Consider the following 19,346-nt stretch of genomic DNA (forward strand, 5'->3'; position numbering starts at 1 on the left):
CTGTTTCTGGCTTCCTCTTCTGGTATTAGCCTGTTCCTATCCTTTGTTTGTCCATCTTCTCTTTGGTTGTTTTTTTCACCCTAATTTGTGATTCTTTATTTTTCCAAACAATCCTCTCCATGTTATGTGTGTTGCAAATATCTATGCCCAGTTAATTAAATTTTTACTTTAAAGCATAAAGATGATTTACATTTTGATGTAGTCAAATTCATTAGTTTTTTCCTTCTTTAAGAAATCCTTAACCATTTTGATAACAGAGAAAAGTTCCCTTACAATAAGTTTTCACTATTTATTTACTATTACTTATTTTTAACAAACCTTAATTTACCACCAACTGCTTCAATTCCACGGGTTATCTTAAAAGATGACGCTCCTTTTGTAGTCTTAAAAGAGAAAGAACAATTGTTTTTAGTTTTTTAATGCTAAGTTTGCCAAATAGCACACTATATCATAACCTACTATCTTACTGTCATAGATTCAAAGGGAACTTTACCTGAATGGTAGATCCTTTTTAGTTTAAGAATTATAAAACAAAGTTCACCAAAAAGCACAAGTATAGATTTTTATATAAAGTACATTTAGGCAAAAATTCCATTATCAAATACAAGCTTACTGGATTCATCAGTCTTTTCTGAAAGAGATTTGCATATGGGAAAGAATAATTTTCTTTTAATTTTTGGTATTTTAAAAAAAACTGAGCCCTAAAAGGTTTGGCTCAGTGGATAGAGCGTCGGCCTGCGGACTGAAGCATCCCAGGTTCGATTCCGGTCAAGGGCATGTACCTTGGTTGTGGGCACATCCCCATTGAGGGGTGTGCAGGAGGCAGCTGATCAATGTTTCTCTCTCATTGATGTTTCTAACTCTCTATCCCTCTCTCTTCCTCTCTGTAAAAAATCAATAAAATATATTTAAGAAAAAAAAAACACACTTGTCTTTTATGCTCCAGCATGAACATTCAGATGGGCACTAATTTAATACTTCTCTGTGGTAAATATCCTGTGGTTTTTCATGTTATATTAGGGGATTGTAGAGGGTTGAATAGTGTCCCCCCAAATTCACATCCACTGTGACTGTGACCTTATCTGAAAATAGTGTCTTCTGCAAATGTATTTGAAACGAGGTCACAGTAGATTAGAGTGGGCCCTAAATTTAATAGGAATGGAAGCCTCAAGTAAGAGGGATATTTGGACACAGAGACAGAGGAAATACTATGTGACAGGAGAAAATGGAGAGATGCAGCTACAAGCCCAGGTACACCAAGGACTGCTGCCACCACCAGAAGGAAGAGGCGGGGCAGAGGGGACACGGTTCCACTGACACCCTGAGTGTGACTGCTAGCCTCTAGAAATCTGAGGATAATTTCTGTTGTTGAAGCCACTCAGTCTGAAGTATATGTTATGGTAGCCCTCACAAACTAATACAGGCACACTGCTTTTCTTTCCTGTAGACCAGGAGGCCACGGTATTTCTAAACATAATGAGGTAGTAAAGATGCTTACCAGACTAGATGCAAGACGAAGCAAATGAGAGGTTCCTAAGTTGTTAGAGTCCTCGTACCTACTGCCAGCTTTAATGAACAAACCGATTCTTGATGCAGGAGCATAGTTTTCCAGAGACGCAATCACTAAACCATTTGGTAACTTGGTAAACTGTATTTAAAATAAAGTAGAAACAATAATATAAAGCAGAGATGTGATTACTGTCTTTATATTACCCAAGATATAAGGTATGTGTCGGTTCCGGGGAGCCACTCCGTGAGACTAACCTCAAGGTCCTGAGGATGTACAGGCGCTCCTGCAGGGGCAGGCGTGGCTTTCACTTTGGGAGCAACTTTGAGGGAATAAAATCTCTAAACATACAAAAAAGAAAGGTTACAGACATTTCTCAGAAAAACAGTATATCGTATCCTAGTGTGCCCAAGCAATAGAAGGTGTTCAGGGGTAAAAGAACTCCATGGGAAGATTTGGCTGATTAACTTATCATGGACTTATGAACCCACCATTTTAGCCATGTCTCTCTTAAAACTTTATTTATTTGTGAGTTGTAGAGCCTGAAGGAATGCCAAGTTCTACATACTCACTTTTACCATGTAAAGAATTACTGTATTTTCTTATACCTTTTAACTACCTTATTAATGCTTCAAGTGGCTCTTTCTAGCTTTAATGCATTTTAAAAAGCGTGGCATTGTCACAACCACACCTTTTTATAGATTTTAGCATTACTGCTTCTCTTATCTGCCCAAAGAGTCTCATCTTTTTAGTCTATTTTCCAATTGAAATAACATCTCCTTAATCATTTTAGTCACTTTTAAAAAATCCAAAGCATACCAAGGAAAACTTCTACCAAGCCCCAAGGATTTCCCACAGTATCTTCACTCTCTTGTGTGCTACACCGAGACTACACAATGAAGGGTTGTATCTTCTTTGACTAATACAAATTTACATCATCCTGAGATTAACAATAGCTCACCCACAGCAGAATCTCAGTGTGTAATATGCAGCCACTGATAAGGTAAAGGGTCCTCTTAAATGTTGGCTAATGAACCTAAAATGCAGAACTTCTCTTGGACAAATGATATACAGGACCCAGAACTTACTTTATCATGCGTGAAGTTTACGAGGTTACTAGTGGATATCATGTTAAGAGTTAATAAAACACAGTATTGCCAAAATCAAACGATCGAATGTGAACGACAGAGGGCGCTTTATAGTGCTTTCAGCAGCAGTGCACTAATTGGTTCCTAGTTTTCTTTTTTTTTTATTTTTCGCTTAAAGTATTACAAAGGGTATTACATAAGTATCCTTCCCCCCCCCCCCCTTGACAAACCCCTACCCTCCCTTACCCCCCAGTGTCTTATGTCCATTAGTTATGCTTATATGCATGCATACAAGTCCTTCGGTTGGTCTCTTACTCCCCTCCCTCCTAGTTTTCATTCGCTGCAAGACTTTGTAATGATAATTACAATGAGCTCTGCTTTATCTTCAATTTTGTTTGCCGGTTGTGGTATAGTTAACCCTACTTGTGATTTTGGCTTTTAATTATCCCAAAATTAAAATTTAAGACATGTGGGCCCAGAAGTTCAAATATGAGTAATCCATAGTTCTATTGCCAAGGGAGATTTTGGTACTTTTCCTTCAAATGTGCCTGAACAGTGACGCTTCGTGGGTTATGTGTTTATTTGTCCCATTCAAAGAATTATCCTAGCAATTACTAGGTCATTTAAATAACAAAACAGGTATAAATTTGTTCTTACGTAAAATATGTTATAATTAGAAACAATAATTACTTTCAAGTTTCCCGCAATTTGTTTACATTGGCACTCGCCAGTTGTTACTTTTGAGTTTTTTTTTCCTGCTGGAAGGTGGTGAATGGCAGGGAGATCTGGGACCTTTGCCTGACCACCTGAAGCCCTCGGAGGGTTGCTAATCAATCGCCGGCGGGTCTAGGCCAGGGCGGAGAAGATAACCAGCCTGGACTGGTATAATCCGGGTACGTCTACTTCAACATCAAGCCCCGGGGAACCCCATTCCCTGGTCTTCCGACCCCCCTCTAGCAGGTGAAGCGCTCCCTATAGCTCAGCGAGGCGCTCCCGGCGTCTGGGGCTGGTCTGCCGCGGCGGGACCGCCTCCGCGCTCCGCTCGCCCCACGCCGACCTCGGCTGACAGCGGCGCTGCTCGCGGGTTTACCACCAAACGCTTCCAGACACCGAACCGCTCCCGGGGCACATCGAGCCCGCTGAGCTTCCCGAAGCGTCCCGATGCCCGGACCACCATCGCTCCGCGGCGGCAGCACACGGACGCCGGGCCCCCAGTGACAGCTGTTTCACGCGGGGGAGGCGCCGGCCACGGAGACCCCGGGAGCCCGCGGCGCACTCCTGCACCCGCGGGACCCAGCGCCAGGCCCGGTGACGACCCCTGGCGGGCCCGAGCTCACACGCCGTCACGGTCACCCGCAGCCCACCGCCCCGGGAAGCGGATGCGCCGCGGCAGCCAGAGCAGAGGCCGCGCCCGGGCCCGCCGCCGCCTGGCTGGCCCCACGCCCCCGGCGCGGTCGCCGTGACCTTCGGAGGCTCTCAGCCCTCGCCCTCCCTCGGGTTCCCGGGCGGTCGGTCTCTTCTACGCCGAGCACGGGCCCGGCTCCCAGGGCCCTCCCGCCCCCACGCCGGCGGCCGGCCGTCCCCTCGGCCCGCCAGGTTCAGCTGAAGGACAGAGCGAAGGCCGGCCCGGACCCCCAGGCCAGGCGGCTCCGGCCGCACCCGCTCGCTGCCCAGCTGCCCCGCCCTCCCCAGACCCGCCGCCGAGCTCACCGCGAAGGACCCGGCTCTGCTCAGCAGCTTCATGGCCCCAAATCCCCCTGACCCTCGGTCACCGACTGGAAGGCGAGCAAGATGGTGGCCGACGACGGGAGTTTCCCGGCGTGCCCCGCGCCGCGGCCGCGGCCCGTCTACCCCGACCGCGCTCTACTGCTCCGGGGGCGGGGCTCCCGCGGCGGGGCGGGGCTCCCGCGGCGGGGCGGGGCTCCCGCGGCGGGGCGGGGCTCCCGCGGCGGGGCGGGGCTCCCGCGGCGGGGCGGGGCTCCCGCGGCGGGGCGGGGCTCCCGCGGCGGGGCGGGGCGGGGCTCCCGCGGCGGGGCGGGGCGGGGCTCCCGCGGCGGGGCGGGGGCGGGGCTCCCGCGGCGGGGCGGGGGCGGGGCTCCCGCGGCGGGGCGGGGGCGGGGCTCCCGCGGCGGGGCGGGGGCGGGGCTCCCGCGGCGGGGCGGGGGCGTGGTGACCCGCCGTCCACGCCGGTTCCCTTCCGCGCTGCCTCCTCGCCCGCACCGGCTCTGCCTCTCCGGTCGCGTCCCCGCAGCCCCGCCGCTGTGAATCCTCCCGCCCGGGCTCGCCCGCCGCGGGGCCTCGCCTTCCCCGGCTCCGAGCCGCCGGCCGGCCTCAGGCTCGGGCGAGTCCTCGCCGGGTCCTGCGGCCGGAGGGCCGTCCGCTGGGCTGACGCCGGGACGCAGCCCGACCACGAGGGCGGCCGCCGGCATCGCTCTCCTCGGCGGGTGACGTGGAGAAGAGCTCAGTGTTTGTGGGAGGAAAGGAACCTGTTTGAATGGGGGTGGGGGGCGGTGTGAGACCTCCGGGGGACCCGCCGGCGAGTCCCGTGACCGGGGAGGAAGGTCACCCTCTCACTGGGCGGACCCGGCGGCGGGGCTTCCTGTGCGCGCCTCGTCGGGGAGCGGGGGCACCGCAGCGGCGGCGACCTCCGAGCTCGTTAGCCATGCTGCCCGCAGCCGCGCCCACAGGCCCCGGGGCTTCCTGCGCTCGAGCCTCGGGGCGCTCGTGTCCGGCGGCGGCGGCGGCGGCGGCGGCGGCGGCGCCCGAGCCCACACCTGCCCCGGGGGCGGCCGGCGAAACCCGCGTCTGCGCGGCGCGGTCACCGACTCGGCCGGCACGGTGCACTGACACGAGCGGCGGTTCCACGTGAATAGCCACGTTGATTTCGGGTGGTATGGCAGGACGTTTCCTCTTTAAACACATTCATACAAGAAAAAAGTTGGTTTAAAAATTAAGTAAATTGCCTGGAGGTGATACGGCGATATGGCAAAAGCCAGACAGGCTTTTACCGAAGAGTGAACTGTGGGAACGTTGCTGCGATTCAGTCACCCTCCTGCTTAAACATGTTTCAGCGATTCCCCATGTTTTTCAGGATAAGGTTCCAGTTAAGATGGATGGCAAACCTCTCTCTCCAGTCCTTAAAAACCTCTCTCTCTCTCTTTCCCTTTCTTCTTAAAGCAGCCCCTTTAACATTTCTTGTATTGCTGGTTTGGTGGTAATGTATTCTTTATCCTTTTTTTTTGGTCTGGGAAGCTTTTTATTTCACCATCAATTTTAAATGATAGTCTTGCTGGATACAGTAGTCTTGGATTTAGGCCCTTGATTTTCATTACTTCAAGTATTTCATACCATTACCTTCTTGCCTGAAGTGTTTCTATTGAAAAGTCAGCTGACATTCTAATGGTAACTCTTTTGTAGGTGATTTTCTGTCTCTCTCTTGCTGCATTTAAAATTCTTTCTTTGTCTTTAACATTTGCCATTTTAATAATGGTGTGTCTAGCTGTGGGTCTCTTTGGCTTCATCTTGATTGGGCTCGCCGTGCTTCCTGAACTTGTGTGATATTTTACTTCACCAGGTTGGGGAAGTTTTCTGTCATTATTTCTTTTTCTTTTTTTTTAATTGTTTTTTTTAATTTTTTTTTGGGGGGGGGGGAGTTGGCAAATGTATTAACCAGGTTTTTATTTTTTTTATTTTTTTATTTTTTTAATTAAATCTTTATTGTTCAGATTATTACATTGGTTCCTCTTTTTTCCCCACCATAACTCCCGTCCACCCAGTTTCCACCCCACCCTCCGCCCTCACTGTCCTCAGCCATAGGTGCACGATTATTGTCCAATCTCTTCCCGCATCCCCCACACCCCTTTCCCCCCCAAGGATACTCAGTCCATTCCCTTTCTATGTCCCTGATTCTATTATAATCACCAGTTCATACTGTTCATCAGATTATTTATTCACTTGATTTTTAGATTCACTTGTTGATGGATGTGTATTTGTTGTTCATAATTTGTATCTTTACCTTTTTCTTCTTCCTCTTCTTAAAGGATACCTTTCTGCATTTCATATAATACTGGTTTGGTGGTGATGAACTCCTTTAGCTTTTCCTTATCTGTGAAGCTCTTTATGTGACCTTCACTTCTGAATGATAGCTTTGCTGGATAAAGTAATCTTGGTTTCAGGTTCTTGCAATTCATCACTTTGAATATTTCTTGCCACTCCCTTCTGGCCTGCAAAGTTTCTGTTGAGAAATCAGCTGACAAGTCGTATGGGTACTCCCTTGTAGGTAACTGACTGTCTTTCTCTTGCTGCTTTTAGGATTCTCTCTTTGTCTTTTGCTCTTGGCATTTGCTGTCTCAACCTCACTGGGGCCGTTTCAGCCTCACTGGGGCCATTTCAGCCTCACGGGGGCCGTTTCAGCCTCACGGGGGCTGTCCCAGCCTCACGGGGGGGCCGTCTCAGCCTCAACGGGGCCGTCCCAGCCTCACCGGGGCCGTCCCAGCTTCACCGGGGCCGTCCCAGCTTCACCGGGGCTGTCTCAACCTCACATGGGCCGTCTCAACCACACCGGGGCCATCTCAACCTCACCGGGGCCAATTCAACCTCACCGGGGCCGATTCAACCTCACCGGGACCGTCTCAACCACACCGGGACCATCTCGACCCCATCGGGGCCGTCCCAGCCTCACCGGGGCCGTTTCAGCCTCACCGGGGCTATTGCAACCCCACTGTGGCCGTTGCAACCCCACTGGGGCCGTCTCAACCTCACCGGGGCTTGTCTATTTCTTCAAACAGGTTCTCTGTTCCTTGCTCACACTCTTCCCTTCTGGTATTTTCATAGTGCAGATGATGTTATGTTTCATGTTGTCTGAGAGCTTCCTTATGCTATCTTCCTGTTCTTTAATTATTTTTTTCTATTTTTTGTTCTAATTGGGTATTTATTTTTACCTTCTCTTCCAGTGGTTGTCTATTGCTGATTTGATCCTCTGCTTCATCCAGTCTACTTTTTTTTTTTTTTTAATATGGAACGCTTCACGAATTTGCGTGTCATCCTTGCGCAGGGGCCATGCTATCTTCTCTGTATCGTTCCAATTTTAGTATATGTGCAGCCGAAGCGAGCACTCCAGTCTACTTTTAATACCTTCCAGTGTGTTCTTGATGTCAGATGTATCATTCTTCATTTCTGTCTGGTTCTTGTTCATGGCTTCTCTTTCCTTTTTCATGCTATTGTAATTTGCGCTAAGTTACATCTTTTTTTTTTTTTTTTTTTTTTTTTTTAAATAAATCCCTGACCCTGGGCCAGGCATTTCCAATTCTGGTTTTTGTTTTTTTTAAAATATATCTTATTGATTTTTTTTTTTTTTTTTTTTTTTTTTTTTTTACAGAGATGAAGGGAGAGGAATCGAGAGTAAGAAACATCGATGAGAGAGAAACATCGATCAGCTGCCTCCTGGGGATGTGCCCACACCAAGGTACATGCCCTTGACTGGAATTGAACCTGGCACCTTTTAGTCCGCAGGCTGATGCTCTATTTATTGAGCCAAACTGGTTAGGGCTAAGTTATATCTTTATAACCATTGCTTTGAACTCTATGTTTGAATGGTTGCTTGTCCCCATCTTTTTTTTTTTTTTCTGGACATTCCTTCTTTTCTCTCATTTGGATGTTGTTTCTTTGTCTCCCCATTTTAGCTGTCTTTGGATTTACTTCTATATTAGATAAAACTGCTATGCCTCCCAGTCTTTGTGGGGTCCAGTGGTGTAGTCTCTTTGTTACTTGAGCTGATGCTCTTAAGAATGCCCCGTGTGTGTTGTTTGGGCTCTCCTGTTGTAACTGGGACTTGATCATTGATGTTCTGTTCATGGGAAGGGATATCCCCTGTGACTTGCTCCCAGTGAGGCTCAACCCCAACATTATCGTGCCAGCTGTTACACAGGTGCTTTGGGTCTGCTCTTTGTGGGGCGTGCTGAATTATTCTCTGATGTTGTTAAATCTGGTCCCTTGGTGTATCTGTCCTGGGCCTCCAGGGAGGTTCTCTGGTGCAGGTGAATGTGAGTCACTGTCCCTTTCTGGGCCTGGACAACCTGACTGAGGTCCGAGAGGCTGAAACCCCTAATAGTCCAATGGTCGGGGACTCCTTAGCCCAGAGGCTGGGTCTGCTTTGAGTCTCACACCTGGATTGTCCCTCTGAGCTGTACTCCCTTCCCTGACAGAGTTGGTCTTGAAGGTGTCAGCTGCAGGCGTTTGGGGTCCCGCTGGCTTTTGCCTAGCTGAGCAGTCCAGGATGATGCCTGTGGTGGGGACCAAACTGCTGTTTCTAACTAATTATATCAGGGGAGACTCAAAACTTCCAGAGACCTGCTTCTGCTTGCAGACTGATGGAATTCAATTTTGAGTAGCCTCGAGCAATAGTCCACTGGTTGGGTGAGAGGTATACCAACAGGGTGGGGCAATTGCTTCTGCCTGGAGGATAGTTATTATTCTGAGTCTCTTAATGGGCATCAGAAACTCCACAGGATGGGGCAAGGGATTTTCCAATAGGGTCAGTCAACTGTCTTCCCCCAGGCAAAACCACCTGGATAGCAATGTTTTGCCAGAGAAAGATGACTGGCAGCGTGAGGGAATGGCTCAGCAAAGGAAACTGGGGTGTCTGCCTTCTGAACTCTAACCCCAGATTCCTCAAACCTGACTTCTGCTCACACAGCTGCAGTCCACTCTACCCTCCCTCAGCTGGAGCCCAAGCTGAATGGCTGCACTCGAAATTTTGTGTGTTGGCCCTTTAAGATGGTGCCTGCATCCCCAGCTGTCGCTCCCTAGCAGACAGCAACCCTGCTGTTTTTACACAGCCAGATGTAATGTGGGTACCTTTCCCAGTTTTGATACTCTGGTCTGGGGGGCCCAGCTTGGGGGTTAGACTCCAGAGTTCTCAGTGGCAACCCCCCACAGCTGAGAGATTTCTTCAGGACTTCAGTTGCTATCTGTGGGAGCCCGTCCAGCCCTTTTGCCCCTCGACCCTTCCTATCAGGCTCTATGCGGTCTCCACTTTCCATCCTTGTCAGTGGTCTCTTTGGCGAGTCTTCAGTTGATTACTCAGGGTGACGGCTTTGTATTTTAGTTGTAATTCCAGTTTGGTCCTGGAAACATGTTTGTGAGCTTCTTCCACTTACTCTGCTGCCATTTTTAATCTCCAGGAGTTTCATTTAGAAATTAAAATCTGCAATAAAAGACGAACAAACAGCCCTAGCCAGTTTGGCTTAGTGGATAGATCGTCAACCTGCACACTAAAGGGTCCCAGGTTTGATTCTTGTCAAGGGCACATACATTGGGGCTTTGACTTATGAGTGTCCCAACTAACGAGTTTTTCGAGATACGAGCCATCTCTCGGCCGATTTTTTGCTTTGAGTTGCGAGCTAAAATTCGGGTTACAAGCCAGCTTCAGATACCCCCCCGCTAGTTGGTGCAGCGAATGTCACAGTGAACGCCACAACATCAGCCCAGCATCACGTGTCTCACTCGTTCACTTTTTGATTTGACATACGAGTAATTTGAGTTACGAGCTCCATCACAGAACGAATTAAACTCGTAAGTCAAGGCACCCCTGTACCTCGGTTGCAGACTCCTCCCTGGCCTAGGCCTTAGTCAGGGCGTGTGCAGGAGACAATCTGTCGATGTGTTTCTCTTATATTGATGTTTCTCTCTGTCTTTCCCTCTCTTCTACTCTCTCTTAAAAATCAATGGAAAAATATCCTCTGGGGAGGATAAAAAAAAAAAGAAAAAGAAATAGACTAACACACACTGTGTAAAACCCACTTGGCACTAATTAGAAGAGTGTTCACAGACTTCTCTGCATGTTGTACACATATAGTCCATTTTATTGAAACACTCACTCTAGACTTTTCTAAACAGACTTTGCTAGCAATGTTTACAAATGTATTTCTTTAAAATATTTTTTTTGATTTCAGAGAGGAAGGGAGAGGGAGAGAGAAATAGGAACATAAATGATGAGAGAGAATCATTGCCTGGCTGCCTCCTGCACCCTTCCTCCCCCCGGGGATCGAGTCCGCTATATGGGCATGAATGCTGACCAGGAATTGAACCATGACCTCCTGGTTCATAGGTTGATGCTCAACCACTGAGCCATGCTTGTGGGGCACAATATATTTCTTATATTCTATTTCATAGGCTGATACATGTATCATAGATTGGGAAAATGTTTTCCTGTATGAATAAATGAATAGGTCAACCTATTGTATGTAATGCTTTGTTTTCTTTCTGTGAAATAAAGAGGTAATATGCAAATTGACTGTCACGTACTCACACAGATGGCCTCCCCATGTGGTCACAAGATGGCAGGGCCCATGGGAGAAAGAACAGATTAAAAGAGGGACAGTCCAGCACACGGACAGAAAGAGAAAACACAGAAACAGGGACAGTCCAGCAAAGGGACAGAGAATACAGACAAAGGGAGAGTCCAGCACAGGGACAGAGAGAACACATAGACACAGGGACAGAGAGAGAACACACAAACACAAGGACAGAGAGAGAACACATAGACACAGGGAGAGTCCAGCACAGGGACAGAGAGAACACATAGACACAGGGACAGAGAGAGAACACATAGACACAGGGAGAGTCCAGCACAGGGACAGAGAGAACACATAGACACAGGGACAGAGAGAGAACACACAAACACAGGGACAGAGAGAGAACACATAGACACAGGGAGAGTCCAGCACAGGGACAGAGAACACACAGAAACAGTGACAGTTCAGGTCTGTTGCTGGGCAAGAACAATTGAGGGATCAATCAGGTGACAACACAGATAGACTAGAGCAGGCTTTTAACAAATATACTAGTGTACCTCTGGACTACAAGGCTTTAACTGGCAGCCCATTATTGGGACCTGTCCCCTTAGGAGGAGTCTGAATCTGTAATAAATTTTCCACAGTTTTGCGTAAATCTTGTGGTCCATGGAGCTCATTCTTCGGTGTTGCAAGACACGACCTCAGGAAAAACCTCAGCTCACCATTCAGTATATCAGCTTTGGGAGCTCCATCCAGGATCCAACCTCACCAGGTCAAACGGTGGATCTACGGACCCTATCACTTCTTCCCATGTTTCCTTTATAAGTTTTGAGGCATTGCTGGGTGTCCATCAGCCACTGAGTCAGGCTGCCGTCTCCAGCAGGCATTTTCCTTTCACTTGCCAAATGCAGTCTCCTGCCTTTGGGCCATTTAAAAGCGAACATGGGTCAGAACTGGTTGTTGGGCCGGGTTAGAAAGCAGTAGGTTTCCCTCCAGTTGCAAGACAAAATCTGACCAGCGACTAAATGAGTGCTTGGGCCCCCACCCAGGCTCTGAAGGTCAAAGAGGCAAGTTCCTCCCTCTGGTTTGAGAATCTCGAATGTCCTTAACATGAGTAAGGACCTTGCAGAGGTGTCTGGGGTTGAACCCTAAGACGTGCAGGGGACTCCTGAATACAACTGTAATCAAAGTCTGACCCGTCCAGGGATGTTTTAGACACCCAGGGAGAGGAACTGAGGCACGCAAGAGAAGGGATGTGACCAGCGGCTTCACTGCCTCTGGGAGTTCCCCCACAAGCAGCACACTTTGACCCACTACACAGCCCAACCCTGGCCTGTTGCCAGAGATCTGCTCAAACTTCCCTGCCTCTTCCTCCTGCGCAGGGAGTGGGCAGAGGGATGCTAAGTTCTTCGGATCCTGGCTAGGCTGGTTGATCTGCTGTTCTTGGTGTCCCCTACCAAGATGGACCCAGGCATAGGTGAGCAGAGGATTCCCTCATCCCCTCAATGCCTCCTTGGACCTGGCCCCACAGACCTGACTTCTTCCAGCTCCTGGCAGTGGCCTGGTGGGGACCAGAGGGTATTCGGGTCTTCAATAGAATGTTAGGGGAGCCAGAGAGGGAATGCCCTTGCCTGGGGCACAGCCTGCCCCTGGTGCTTACACCACGCCATGTGCTGGCGAGCATTGAAGTAGGGTGGGGAGGTAGATCAGGGCGGTTCCATACTTGAGGGCATTAGGTCACCAGACAGGATGGAGGAGGACTGCAGGGTTTGGATTTACAGCAGTGCTCAGTGCTCCAGGCCCTTCAGCATGTTCTACAGTGCTCCCCTGTGGTTCCTGGGACCTTTGAAATGCAAGTACCTGGTAAAAAACTCTAGTCTGGCCATCTTTAAAGGTACAAGTTCCTGGGAAAACTTAGCCACGTGTGCAGATAAAGTTAACTTACTTCAGCTTTGATTGCTAGATCACCTGCTTTTATCTTTGAAGAAGTCTGTGAAGTGGACTTGGAGCTGTTATAAAGTCTTTTGCTTTGTTGAGAATGTGCTTTGAAACTGAGTATGTTTAAAATCTGTCCCAAAGGGTCAATCTAAGGAATGCTGATTGTTTGCTTTCCTTGGTTATTGAGGATTGAGGCTTCTAAGAATTATTAATTGGAAATTGTATGATTTTGGTAATAAAAAGCATGGTACAAAGAGTTGCATTTTGAAAACTAGGTATTTCTAAAAGCTGTAAAAAAGTTCATGAAAATTATAGATTTATAAGGAAAAATATTAAAAGCCAAATAATGTGGGCAACTTGCAGCCAACTTGTAACTAACAAACCATTATCTTCTCCAGCCAAGGACACAAAACAAGTGGTTAAAACAAAACAAAACAAAACAACCCCAAAACCTCCCTACAGAAAGGGAGGGAGGCGGGGGAAGGGGAAAAAAAGGTGTTTTACTCCCTAGGCAGAGAGGCTGGCAGTCTCAAGGCTTGGCAAGGTAAGGTTGCCCGTGCTTCTCATGATTTCTGGACCACAACACACTAACGGAATCTTAGGAATTAATCTGCATCAGTTTATTCAATGGAGCAATTTTAAGACCTACAGACAGGAGGGTGTATGATGCCTTTGACCCCCACCCAGCCTGCTCTTCGGATTGGCTGGGGGCCCATCTATACTTCATGAGCCAGATGTATAGTTTACTTGTTTTACTTTTTCAATAAAGATATATGCTTTAATTGATTGGCTTTTCAGAGTATGGTCAAGGTCTCTCATATAAATTCATTTATGTAAAAAGACAAAATTCAGGTTTTGTGACTTTTGTTAAAAGTATTCCTGATTTTTGGGCTTTGTATTTCAAATACAAGGAAACAGAACAATTTGGTAAATTATATATTTTTCTCCCTACCTAATTGCTCCAGAATTTGGAAATCCATAATAAATGGGTCATAGCTATACGTTTCTTTGCATGGGTTCAATAATACCAGTTTCCAATAATAGTTTTGTTGACCAAGACTTTTGCTGGAGTGTCATGTCTGAGAGAGACATGCCTGGCCTCTGGATGTCACTGGAGGACTGGAAGCCAATGTGAGCACCTTAGAGAGAAGCCTGGTACCTTGTTTGGTCACGTGATTCATAATAATCTTTCCAGGTAAGGAATGAAGGTTACTTTCCTGAAGGGTGGCATGAAAAGAACCTCAAGACACCAGTGGGGATCTCAAAAACTTGAGGAATTCACCCAAGTCTACAGGTACTGCAGGCTGGCCTGATAGCGGCTGGATGGCTCCGCTTCTTTGCCCTGAAGGCCTCACTGAAACCCAGTCATGGGAGTCCAGCAAAATAGATTTTTAATGAGCCTATACAGTCAATTACTGTTCTTATTGTATTCATGCATATAGGCCAAATTAAAACTGGATTTAATACAATAAATGGATTGGCCCTTAATGAGGATAGGGGTGATTTTAGAGAGAAAAATTATATTTCAACAGACTATAACACACAATTCTGAGTTGATTCCAATTAATTTTTTCAAAGTTTTATCTTTCACCCATGAATTGAACTGAATCCTAAGTTTGTCCAGTTTTCTTGGATGTTTAGCTACAACTCTCCAGACTAATACTTGCTTTTCTTCTATCGTTTGCCTTGGAATCATTGACACTGAAACACTTTCCTTTCACTGGATCACTTGTCATGATTCTTGTTGTTCACCTTGTCTCCACTCCACCAGGTTACAAGCCCTACTCACACACAGGGAATACCAGCTCTAAATACCATGGCCACCTCCTTCGGTGCCCAGGCCTCATCATCCCTCTGACAGAGAACAAGGGTTTCTTGGCTCTGAAGAAAAATGTTACCCCCTTTAATGTCGGGTTTGTTTAGTCCTTTTCCAGTCTGTTAAAAGGAAAACTGTGTCTTATCTATATAACTAGTGGCCTGGTGTATAAAATTGTGTGCACTCGGCGGGAGGGGGGTGGTGGTCCCTCAGCCCGGCCTATGCCCTCTTGCAGTCTGGGACCCCTCGGAGGATGTCCACCTGCTGGCTTAGGCCCGCTCCGTGGAGGATTGGGCCCAAGCTGGCAGTCAGACATCCGTCTGGCAGCCCAGCAGCCCTCGGGGGATGTCCACTTACCAGCAGACCTAAGATGCAGTCGGACATCCTTAGTGCTGCTTAGGAGGCCGGAGAAGCTCCCGCCACCACCGCTGTGCTGGCAGCCATCAGCCTGGCTTGTGGCTGAGTAGAGCTCCCCCTGTGGGAGCGCACTGACCACCAGGGGACAGCTCCTGCATTGAGCATCTGCCCTCTGGTGGTCAGTGTGTGTCATAGTGACCACTCATTCCCAGTCATTCTACTATTAGGGTCAATGTGCATATTACCCTTTTATTATATAGGATAGAGGCCTGGTGCACAGGTGGGGGCTGGCTGGTTTGCCCTGAAAGGTGTCCCGGATCAGGGTGGGGGTCCCGCTGGGGTGCCTGGCCAGCCTGGGTGAGGGGCTGATGGCTGTTTGCAGATGGTCACACCCCCTTCAGGGTGGGGGTCCCCACTGGGGTGCCTGGCCAGTCTGGGTGAGGGGCTGATGACTGTTTGCAGCTGGTCACACCCTCTTCAGGGTGGCTGTCCTTACTGGGATGCCTGGCCAGCCTGGGTGAGGGCCTGATGGCTGTTTGTAGGCTGGTCAACCCCTCCCCCCACCAGTGGGGACCCTCACCCCATGGAGGTTTGGCCAACCTGGGTGAAGGGCTGATGGCTCTTTTCAGGCTGGCCACACCCCCCTGCGACAGAAGCTCCCAACCTCTCCTTTTTTTCTTTTTCTTTTTCTTTTTATTCTGGGATTTATTTACCTTCTATAATTGAAACTTTGTAGCCTTGAGTGGAGCTCAGAGCCAGCCAGGGCGGGCGGGAAGCTTGGCTTCCTCCATTGCCAGGGGCAACCCAAGCCTCCTGCTCACTTCAGCTCCGTGGCTGCCAGCCGCCATCTTGGTTGGGTTAATTTGCATATAGTCACTCTGATTGGCTGGTGGGCGTGGCTTAAGGCATATCGAAGGTACGGTCATTTTGCATGTTTATCTTTTATTAGTGTAGATCTTTTGGTCAAATAAGTTTGACAGCCTTTCCAGGGTTTCAATTGTAAAAAACTAGCCTTAGATACTAAACGTTTATATCATCAAGGAGATTATCTCACTAGGGGATGTAAAGTCCTAGTCTTAACTAAAGTAGAGTTCCACCCTTTCCATGCAAGTCCCTCATTACTGACAAACTGGGGAGACCAGAATGAAGAAGATAGATCTTTTGATAGCAAATAAGACTGAATAAGGCATACATAGGAATAAGACTGGAGCTGTTTGTACTCTCCCTGGACTCTGGTACTGGCCAGTCCAGAGTTCCAGGTACTGGCAGAACTCTCCCAGCCCTTTCCTAGAGCAGGGGTGGGCAACCCCTGGCACACGTGCCAAACATAGCATGCCAGTAACTTTTGCTGGCACGCGAAACCCTCTCTTATAATCTTCCATTTACAATTTTGTTCTCTTTTTTCTTTTCTTTTTTTCACTGTTCTGCAAAACTAAAATACTATAAATTCAAACAGGTACATAAAACAAAACTGAACTGATTCCAACAAAACCAAGTCATGTTTCCAAAAGTAAAATCCATTAAGAACAAGTAATAAACATGTACAAGAAATTACAGGAAATAATGATCACGATTAGTTACAAATGCAAAATAGTATCTAATTATCCCAGACTTGTGAATATAATAATTAAAAACAATTTCATATGCTAGTTCAAATATTATGTACAATTTAGAGAAGCTAGTCAAGTATACACCACATTTAATAAACTTACAATTATATTACCCTTCTCCTCCTTTAATATTTGCAAGTATATGCCAATAAGGAAAAAATGTAATTTTCATTTATGTATTTACTGAGAAGAATAACATTTCTACTGTGTTTGTTTCAGACTGTAAAAAAGTTAAGGTAATTTTCCTTTAAGAAGGAAAAAAAGGTAAAAATAAATTGCCAAAAATTTAATTGATAAAAGTTTAATATTAATTACTTATAAAAATGAAAAAAATTGAAATAGATACCATATAATTATTATGTGGTCTCCCTACTGATCTGAAACTACGGGCATTTAAGAAAGGATGACACTATGTCAAAAACAAAGACATAGGGATGCATTTTCTTTAAAAATCTGATTTGCAGAAAAACTACTTCCCTGGCCTAGTTTTAAAGCCAGTTACAAAATCCATTTTCTCAATGGTCTAGACATTTTCCCAATTCTTCCAACTCAGCAGAACTTCCATTGCTTTCCACATTCATTGCAGACAACAAATGTTATCATCGGTTCATCAGCACTACGAGTTTGTACCTGTGTGTAAGTACAATTCTTCTCTTTACATTTGCCACATGTGAATAAGTCAGTCTGGGTTCCGCCCGTCTTGGCCATCTGATGCTCTCTGATGGCTTCTTTGGTCCAGTTTTTCCTCATCTCTTTGAGCTCATCACTAGCCATTTCCTCTGCCGTCATTCTAGCAAATAAATCAGGAGAGATATTGCCACACAGCACATTTTTCCTCAAATTTGGATTCTTTGCATCCTTAAGATTTGATATTCTACTTTGTACTCTATTTTTGTATTTCATGTCTGTATTTCTTATTTCTTGATATATAGCTTCCTCAATTTGAGATCCTAATTCTTCCTCAGCAGCTCCAATAGCAATGTAGTCACCTCCTGTTCGAAGAGCTGCAGCAAGCATCTCCCTACACTTTAACCGTACAGTCGGAAGTGCTTGGTGCCCGAGGAAATGATGGCACGTAAGTATCTCGAGCATTCGTCTCATCCTTCCTGCTGCTTACATTGCCACTGGAGCTACTTTCTTCTCTTGCTTCAAGGCTATTCTGTGATGTAATTGCAGTATCTTTTTTCTTTTCTTCAGGATCTTTATCAGTTGATGGTCCATCTAATGACTTTTTCCAAGACTTGACGAGAGACTTTGCTAAAGATGTAACTTCTTCATCTGTACTCTGCTTGCAAATAGCATTTACTGACATTCCAATTCTTGTGGACTGTAATAATTCCAGGGTCATGGGAATATTCTTAAACTCCTTCAGCAAGTCCAATGCTCCAGCCGGGTTCTTCTTCTGCACCTTCTTGCACATCTTCTTGGCAATGCGGACCACCTCGTCCTCCATGGCTCCGGCAGGTCTTCCCCGTGCCCAGCCCGTTTGGGACGGGGAGCGGGTGACACTGGGGTAGAGATCTCGGCGGGATGCGAGCTCAGGCGCTCAGCGAGCCCAACACGGCAGGCCCGGCCTAGGCCCTTCCTCTAGACAATTTTTTCTTAATATTGACTTTTTTATTTTTCAGATAAATTCAGTGTAGGTGCATCTTAGATAAATAAATAATTTTACATAACAAGTTATCTTAAAGACCATAGACATGGATTGACGAGAGAGGGGAAGAGCAATTTCAATAGTGTCAAAAACGAACTATTGAGGACTTGGAATGCCATTCCAGAAAATTTTTTCTGTTTAAGAAACTTTGCAACAGCGTTACTCTCCATGTTTTCATCCACATACGCTTGTGAATCTTTGTTCTCAGCGATGAATTTTGTTAAGTCTCGTAATAGGAGTAGCCTGACGAATGAAAGTAGTAGCTCGTGCATATCTCTGAAGGTCACAAAACATAAACCTGATGTAAAATCTCTGTCATCAGTGATGCAGCAGCAAAAGTCCCACTGATAATATCAAATGGAGTCATAAAGTTTTCTGTCGGACTATCAGTGTACATGTATACATTACAAAATAAATGTATTTTTCATCATCATATACTGTGTTTTTGTCGCTCGAATGAATTTTATTATTTCTTCAAGGTTCTCCACATATGTACACCTTAAGAGATATCAAGTAGGTGTAACATGTTCTCAAAAAATTAGGGTTGGCACGCAGAAGAATTTTAAGTCAGAGATTTTGCTGGTTTTGGCACGCACTCACAAAAAGATTGCCCACCCCTGGCCTAGAGTCACTTCCTTTTAAACTTCCCTAGGAAACTTGATGGGTACTTCAGAAACATTGGAACCATGTCAGACACTTCCAATCAGGGACATGGGTTAGTACAGGCTTCCCCACATCTGGAGCAGGGCGGGTGCCTAGTAGGATGTTGCTGGTAAGTGCGCACAGTCCAGCAGGTCAGTTCTGTTAGTGGGCACACACGAACAAGTTTTCTAGCCCTAAATCTTGCTGGTAAGTGTGACCAAGTCTGGCAGATCCTCTTCTGTGGTCACACACACAGAGGCACATCACTTATCTAGGAGGGAGATGCCCTGACAGAGAAGGGAAGATCACAGAGGATGCTGGACATGTTTTATGTGTTTTCTTATGGATGCGAAGCACTTCATCCACACCCCATACAGATAGCTCTTTGGGCTGTAGTCTTAAACATTGGCATACTGACCCTCAGACCCTTAAGAAGAAAC

At 46.9% G+C, this 19,346-nt stretch overlaps 1 protein-coding gene, 1 non-coding gene and 1 pseudogene across 2 annotated transcripts in view; all 3 read right to left on the reverse strand.

Moving 5' to 3' along the window:
* UQCRC2 (ubiquinol-cytochrome c reductase core protein 2) overlaps positions 1-4,421 on the reverse strand; it is a 31,342-nt gene extending 26,921 nt beyond the window's left edge. Inside the window, exons 1-4 of the mRNA XM_070413701.1 lie at positions 4,306-4,421; positions 1,765-1,848; positions 1,499-1,648; positions 319-383 (exon numbers count right to left, since the gene is read on the reverse strand). Of these exons, the coding sequence (XP_070269802.1) occupies positions 319-383; positions 1,499-1,648; positions 1,765-1,848; positions 4,306-4,338 (332 nt within the window). The 5' untranslated portion in view covers positions 4,339-4,421. The remainder of the gene's footprint in view (positions 1-318; positions 384-1,498; positions 1,649-1,764; positions 1,849-4,305) is intronic.
* A 3,182-nt stretch (positions 4,422-7,603) lies between these two features.
* On the reverse strand, positions 7,604-7,709 carry LOC139009580 (U6 spliceosomal RNA). Its single transcript, XR_011471318.1, has one exon. It is a non-coding gene; the product is annotated as a U6 spliceosomal RNA (small nuclear RNA).
* A 9,388-nt stretch (positions 7,710-17,097) lies between these two features.
* LOC139008359 (transcription elongation factor A protein 1 pseudogene) lies at positions 17,098-18,063 on the reverse strand (annotated as a pseudogene).
* Positions 18,064-19,346: the final 1,283 nt, after the last annotated feature.

Source organism: Myotis yumanensis, unplaced genomic scaffold (genome assembly GCF_028538775.1).
Source record: "Myotis yumanensis isolate MYYU_CA2020_CCGP unplaced genomic scaffold, mMyoYum1.0.hap1 SCAF_4, whole genome shotgun sequence".
NCBI classification, from domain to species: Eukaryota; Metazoa; Chordata; class Mammalia; order Chiroptera; family Vespertilionidae; genus Myotis; species Myotis yumanensis.